The sequence below is a fragment of the Heptranchias perlo genome, chromosome 43 (genome assembly GCF_035084215.1).
Source record: "Heptranchias perlo isolate sHepPer1 chromosome 43, sHepPer1.hap1, whole genome shotgun sequence".
Lineage (NCBI taxonomy): Eukaryota > Metazoa > Chordata > Chondrichthyes > Hexanchiformes > Hexanchidae > Heptranchias > Heptranchias perlo.
In genome coordinates this window covers 1,609,796-1,617,588 of record NC_090367.1, presented here as the reverse complement: position 1 = coordinate 1,617,588, position 7,793 = coordinate 1,609,796, and the positions used below count along the sequence as shown (strand labels likewise).

General features: G+C 48.7%; 1 protein-coding gene across 1 annotated transcript in view; it reads left to right on the top strand.

Moving 5' to 3' along the window:
• The first annotated feature begins 1,622 nt into the window (after positions 1 to 1,622).
• Positions 1,623 to 7,793, top strand: part of zgc:165653 (uncharacterized protein LOC100006671 homolog) — a 56,912-nt gene continuing 50,741 nt past the window's right edge. Inside the window, exon 1 of the mRNA XM_067975769.1 lies at positions 1,623 to 1,956. Within this exon, the coding sequence (XP_067831870.1) occupies positions 1,828 to 1,956 (129 nt within the window). The 5' untranslated portion in view covers positions 1,623 to 1,827. The remainder of the gene's footprint in view (positions 1,957 to 7,793) is intronic.

Here is a 7,793-nt window from a genome sequence, read left to right as displayed (position 1 = left end):
CCTTGCGGATTATCATCATTTCACTGTCCTTTCTTTCTGGTTTCATTTATTACCACAGCAACCTGCATTTATATATCCCCTTTAATGTAGCAAAATCCCCCAAGGCATTTCACAGGAGCGTAAATCAGACAAAATTTGACACCGAGCCACATGAGGAGATATTCGGACAGGCGACCAAAAGCTTGGTCAAAGAGGGAGGTTTTAAGGAGCGTCTTAAAGGAGGAGAGAGAGAGGCGGAGAGGTTTAGGGAGGGAATTCCAGAGCTCAGGGCCCGGGCAGCTGAAGGCACGGCCGCCAATGGCGGAGCGATGGGAATCGGGGGATGGGCAAGAGGCCAGAATTGGAGGAGCGCAGAGATCTCGGAGGGTTGTAGGGCTGGAGGAGGTTACAGAGATAGAGAGGGAGGGGGTGTGGGGATTTGAACACAAGGATGGAGAATTTTAAATTCGAGGTGCTCGGGGACTGGGAGCCAATGATGGTCAGTGAGCACAGGGGGTGATGGGGTGAACGGGACGTGGGGCGAGTTGTGTGTGCTAGCACTGGGTGTGGGTCAGTCCTGGTTCTCAAGATTCCCCTCTATCCCTGTTTAATTGCCACAGGCTGGTTTAGGATGGGAATCTGGGAATGTGGGTGTCCATTTCCCTGTAGGATGTCATTAGGAAAGACACCATGGAGAACTATTTTTGGTGACTGTTCAATCAGCTGGTGGAAGGGTTAGTTCAGTGGTTTTATTACTCGACTAGTAATCCAGAGAACGTGAGTTCAAATCCCACTCTGGGCAGTGTGAGAATTTAAACAAATCTGGAAATAAAAAGTTGGATCTCAGTAAAAGTGACCGCCACCTTCTCAAGGGCAATTAGGGATGGGCGATAAATGCCGGCCTCGCCAGCAACTCGGTAGCCTATGGATTGGTGGGAGATTGTGGCCCGGGGACTGGGGGAGATTGAGGCTCGGGGACTGGGGGAGATTGAGGCTCGGGGACTGGGGGAGATTGAGGCTCGGGGACTGGGGGAGATTGAGGCTCGAGGACTGGGGGAGATTGAGGTTCGGGGACTGGGGGAGATTGAGGCTCGGGGACTGGGGGAGATTGTGGCCCGGGGGACGGGGAGATTGAGGCTCGGGGGACTGGGGGAGATTGTGGTTCGGGGACTGGGGGAGATTGGGGTTCGGGGGACTGGGGGAGATTGTGGTTCGGGGGACCGGGGGAGATTGGGGTTCGGGGGACCGGGGGAGATTGGGGTTCGGGGGACCGGGGGAGATTGGGGTTCGGGGGACCGGGGGAGATTGCGGTTCGGGGGACCGGGGGAGATTGCGGTTCGGGGGATCGGGGGACCGGGGGAGATTGGGGTTTGGGGACCGGGAGAGATTGTGGCTCGGGGGACTGGGGGAGATGAATTAACCCCCATCCAGTGTAAGATGAACCAGGAAGGGGTGAGGCTGATAACAGAAGCCCAGGACACACTCCACCGCTGTCTGGAGCCTCAGTCCTTACTCCAATGTCCCTGTTAAGGTCCCCAGTGTCAAACAGGAGATTGTGTTCTCTGATTGTTGGAAAGTTTTGTTGAAGCCCCTCCTTCTGTCCAATTAAAGCCGGGTCCGCCCGCTCTCTATAATACTTATTGCAGTGCGCCCACGTGTGTGGGTTTGGAGCAGGGAGCTCGGCGCTGGGAGCAGGGAAGATCTACGCTTTAATAACAAGCTTCACACTCACTGCCCGGTACTGGGGGGAAACAGGGGAGACAGAAAAGCAAATAGAATCGTTTCTAATATATACAGGAAAAAAAACCCAATTCATTGCACTGAGAGAAGGAATAAGAAGAGGGGAAAATGACACAAATCGAAACGCAGGTCATATACAACCACACCACGTATGTGACTGAACAGTACATGCAACAGGAAGATGATTGGGACAGAGATCTGCTCCTGGACCCAGCCTGGGAGAAACAACAGAGGAAGGTTAGTGGGAAAGAAACGAATTACTGTACTTAACAAAAATGCAAAAGTTTTAAGTTTTCCAAAACTTTTCCAAAAGTTTTAAGTTTTCCAAAACTTTTTCAAAACTTTTCCAAAAGTTTTAACTTTTCCAAAACTTTTCCAAAAGTTTTAAGTTTTCCAAAACTTTCCCAAAACTTTTCCAAAAGTTTTAAGTTTTCCAAAACTTTTCCAAAAGTTTTAAGTTTTCCAAAAGTTTACTAAAAGTTGGGCAGAAGTTTCAAGTTTTCTAAAAGTTGGGCAGGTTTTAAGTTTTTCCGAAAGTGTTAAGTTTTCCAAACTTTGTTTTATTTTAAATAAATTAATCAGAGTTTAATTGCAATGCATTTATTTTCTTGTGAGAAAGTTTCCGACTCTCTTTCGCACCGGAATCATTTTTTTAATGAGGAATTTGCTTGCTTCGAGACAAATTATTTAAAATCAAAACCAGAACCTTTAAAATCTTTTCATCGACTGATTATTTTCTTGTAAACAGATGGGTTTAGATCTGGTTGAAGTAGAGATTACTGAAGGTGATCCTTTTGAGGTCGCAGGAGTCGAGGGTTAGGTGACACTTGTCTCATTTTTACGAGGTGTCCAAAAGTGGGCCGCTGATGTTCCCCATCGATGGGAGGCGAGGTGTTCGGTTTCTCGGTGCTAATAACAGATCTTCTAAAATAGCACGGGCTGTCTTTAAAATCCAAATCCTTAAGTACCTTTTCAAGTTCTTAGAAAATATCATTTATTTCCACGTGAGCTGGTCGGAGTGGGGGGGGGGGGGAGAGAGAGAGAGTGTGGCATCCGAGTGCTAATCTGGACAAGTGCAACATCCTAGTGCTAATCTGGACAAATGCAACATCCTAGTGCTAATCTGGACAAGTGCAGCATCCTAGTGCTAATCTGGACAAGTGCAACATCCGAGTGCTAATCTGGGAAAGTGCAACATCCTAGTGCTAATCTGGAAAAGTGCAACATCCTAGTGCTAATCTGGAAAAGTGCAACATCCTAGTGCTAATCTGGACAAATGCAACATCCTAGTGTGAATCTGGGAAAGTGCAACATCCTAGTGCCAGTCTGGAAAAGTGCAACATCCTAGTGCCAGTCTGGGAAAGTGCAACATCCTAGTGCCAGTCTGGGAAAGTGCAACATCCTAGTGCTAATCTGGGAAAGTGCAACATCCTAGTGCCAGTCTGGAAAAGTGCAACATCCTAGTGCTAATCTGGGAAAGTGCAACATCCTAGTGCTAATCTGGACAAGTGCAACATCCTGGTGCTAACCTGGACACGTGCAACATCCTAGTGCCAGTCTGGGAAAGTGCAACATCCTAGTGCTAATCTGGACAAATGCAACATCCTAGTGTGAATCTGGGAAAGTGCAACATCCTAGTGCTAATCTGGAAAAGTGCAACATCCTAGTGCTAATCTGGACAAATGCAACATCCTAGTGCCAGTCTGGAAAAGTGCAACATCCTAGTGCCAGTCTGGAAAAGTGCAACATCCTAGTGCCAGTCTGGAAAAGTGCAACATCCTAGTGCCAGTCTGGAAAAGTGCAACATCCTAGTGCCAGTCTGGAAAAGTGCAACATCCTAGTACCAGTCTGGAAAAGTGCAACATCCTAGTGCCAGTCTGGAAAAGTGCAACATCCTAGTGCCAGTCTGGAAAAGTGCAACATCCTAGTGCCAGTCTGGGAAAGTGCAACATCCTAGTGCTAATATGGAAAAGTGCAACATCCTAGTGCCAGTCTGGAAAAGTCCAACATCCTAGTGCCAGTCTGGAAAAGTGCAACATCCTAGTACCAGTCTGCAAAAGTGCAACATCCTAGTGCCAGTCTGGAAAAGTGCAACATCCTAGTGCCAGTCTGGAAAAGTGCAACATCCTAGTGCTAATCTGGAAAAGTGCAACATCCTAGTGCCAGTCTGGGAAAGTGCAACATCCTAGTGCTAATCTGGAAAAGTGCAACATCCTAGTGCCAATCTGGAAAAGTGCAACATCCTAGTACCAGCCTGGAAAAGTGCAACATCCTAGTGCCAGTCTGGAAAAGTGCAACATCCTAGTGCTAATCTGGAAAAGTGCAACATCCTAGTGCTAATCTGGAAAAGTCCAACATCCTAGTGCCAGTCTGGGAAAGTGCAACATCCTAGTGCTAATCTGGAAAAGTGCAACATCCTAGTGCCAGTCTGGGAAAGTGCAACATTCTAGTGCCAGTCTGGGAAAGTGCAACATCCTAGTGCTAATCTGGAAAAGTGCAACACCCTAGTGCCAGTCTGCGAAAGTGCAACATCCTTGTGCCAGTCTGGAAAAGTGCAACATCCTAGTGCCAGTCTGGAAAAGTGCAACATCCTAGTGCTAATCTGGAAAAGTGCAACATCCTAGTGCCTGTCTGGAAAAGTGCAACATTCTAGTGCCAGTCTGGAAAAGTGCAACATCCTAGTGCTAATCTGGAAAAGTGCAACATCCTAGTGCCAGTCTGGAAAAGTGCAACATCCTAGTGCTAATCTGGAAAAGTGCAACATCCTAGTGCCAGTCTGAAAAAGTGCAACATCCTAGTGCCAGTCTGGGAAAGAGCTCTGGTGTTGGAAGTGCAGCTGAGGAATGTCAGGAATGGAACTTGTAAATTGATGCCTCGGAGAGGGATGACGTTTAGAGATCAGAATAACCCGTGTAATGTAACTAATTATATCCTGCTTGGGGAAAGCTGAGGGAGCAGACATTCCCCCCCCCCAATCCCCCCACCCCCAGGCTATTGAGAATTACCGAGCTGAGCAAATGTATAGAAATAAAAGTGATTTTATATAATATTTTTATTTGGTAAGAGCATAAATCAATGAAGTTAAATCTGACTGAATTGCACTTAAACCAAATCATTGATCACATTTCTTGTTCAAATTGTTTTTAACTCATTGAAACGTATAAAATCCTTAGAGGACTGGACAGGGTAGATGCTGAGAGGCTGTTTCCCCCTGGCTGGAGAGTCTAGAACCAGGGGGCATAGTCTCAGGATAAGGGGTCGGCCATTCAAGACTGAGATGAGGAGGAATTTCTTCACTCAGAGGGTTGTGAATCTTTGGAATTCTCTACCCCAGAGGGCTGTGGATGCTGAGTCATTGAATATATTCAAGGCTGAGATGGAGAGATTTTTGGACTCTCGGGGAATCAAGGGATATGTGGATCGGGCAGAAAAGTGCAGTTGAGGTCGAAGATCAGCTAATGATCTGATTGAATGGCGGAGCAGGTTTGAGGGGCCGAATGGCCTACTCCTGCTCCTGTTTCTTATGTTAACAATTGTTAATTGGTTTAAGGGCAGCAAAGTTGCCTTATTCCCCTCACTGTGTTCGAGTTTGGAAACTGATTCATCAAGAAACTCACCCGGGGAGAATCTCAGTCAGTCCGATATTGAGACACACTCTCTCTCCCCGTAGTGACACCCCACTTACTCACACTCACCCGGGGAGAGTCTCAGTCAGTCCGATATTGAGACACACTCTCTCTCCCCGTAGTGACACACCCCACTTACTCACACTCACCCGGGGAGAGTCTCAGTCAGTCCGATATTGAGACACACTCTCTCTCCCCGTAGTGACACCCCACTTACTCACACTCACCCGGGGAGAGTCTCAGTCAGTCCGATATTGAGACACACTCTCTCCCCGTAGTGACACACCCCACTTACTCACACTCACCCGGGGAGAGTCTCAGTCAGTCCGATATTGAGACACACTCTCTCTCCCCGTAGTGACACCCCACTTACTCACACTCACCCGGGGAGAGTCTCAGTCAGTCCGATATTGAGACACACTCTCTCTCCCCGTAGTGACACCCCACTTACTCACACTCACCCGGGGAGAGTCTCAGTCAGTCCGATATTGAGACACACTCTCTCTCCCTGTAGTGACACACCCCACTTACTCACACTCACCCGAGGAGAGTCTCAGTCAGTCCGATATTGAGACACACTCTCTCCCCGTAGTGACACCCCACTTACTCACACTCACCCGGGGAGAGTCTCAGTCAGTCCGATATTGAGACACACTCTCTCCCCGTAGTGACACACCCTACTTACTCACACTCACCCGGGGAGAGTCTCAGTCAGTCCGATATTGAGACACACTCTCTCTCCCCGTAGTGACACACCACTTACTCACACTCACCCGGGGAGAGTCTCAGTCAGTCCGATATTGAGACACACTCTCTCTCCCTGTCGTGACACACCACTTACTCACACTCACCCGGGGAGAGTCTCAGTCAGTCCGATATTGAGACACACTCTCTCCCCCTGTAGTGACACACCACTTACTCACACTCACCCGGGGAGAGTCTCAGTCAGTCCGATATTGAGACACACTCTCTCTCCCTGTCGTGACACACCACTTACTCACACTCACCCGGGGAGAGTCTCAGTCAGTCCGATATTGAGACACACTCTCTCTCCCCGTAGTGACACCCCACTTACTCACACTCACCCGGGGAGAGTCTCAGTCAGTCCGATATTGAGACACACTCTCTCTCCCTGTCGTGACACCCCACTTACTCACACTCACCCGGGGAGTCTCAGTCAGTCCGATATTGAGACACACTCTCTCTCTCCCTGTAGTGACACACCACTTACTCACACTCACCCGGGGAGAGTCTCAGTCAGTCCGATATTGAGACACACTCTCTCTCCTGTCGTGACACCCCACTTACTCACACTCACCCGGGGAGAGTCTCAGTCAGTCCGATATTGAGACACACTCTCTCTCCCTGTCGTGACACACCACTTACTCACACTCACCCGGGGAGAGTCTCAGTCAGTCCGATATTGAGACACACTCTCTCTCCCCGTAGTGACACACCACTTACTCACACTCACCCCGGGAGAGTCTCAGTCAGTCCGATATTGAGACACACACTCTCTCCCCATAGTGACACACCCCACTTACTCACACTCACTCGGGGAGAGTCCCAGTCAGTCCGATATTGAGACACACTCTCTCTCCCCGTAGTGACACCCCACTTACTCACACTCACTCGGGAGAGTCCCAGTCAGTCCGATATTGAGACACACTCTCTCTCCCCGTAGTGACACACCACTTACTCACACTCACCCGGGGAGAGTCCCAGTCAGTCCGATATTGAGACACACTCTCTCTCCCCGTAGTGACACACCACTTACTCACACTCACCCGGGGAGAGTCTCAGTCAGTCCGATATTGAGACACACTCTCTCCCCCTGTAGTGACACACCACTTACTCACACTCACCCGGGGAGAGTCTCAGTCAGTCCGATATTGAGACACACTCTCTCTCCCCGTAGTGACACATCCCATTTAACTGAACCCAGAGAACTTAGATGCAGGGTGACGAGAGCTGAGGCTTGAGAGCCCCGAGTTCACAGCACAGCTCACTAACGTGCTTCCATTGATCCTATGACAGGGCCAACAATTAACCCTTCTTTGAGGTGTCACACTGAGATTGAGAAGCAGAGGGCCTGGATTTGATAGTCTTTGTTTCCCTGGCTCTGATTCCATAGTCGATGCAGATTGTGGGAACTGGGATGGATGGAGTTGGGAGCAGTGTTGTCACTGGGCTATATTTAATTTTTTGCAGCGAGTGACCTCCAGGGAGAGATTGTGTTTTAATCTTTACCCTTTATCGCTGCTCAACGAGGTTTGTACTCTCGCAACAGGCCCAGGTTGGAGCTGTGTATAAATTAGAGATCCAACACTTGAGGCCAGTGGGCGTTCTGAGAGTATTTGTGCTTTGGGTATTTTATGTTCAAACTTTGATAATGCTTTGATTCACCAAATATTTCCGAGAGTTAAAAAATTGAGGGAGATGAGGGGA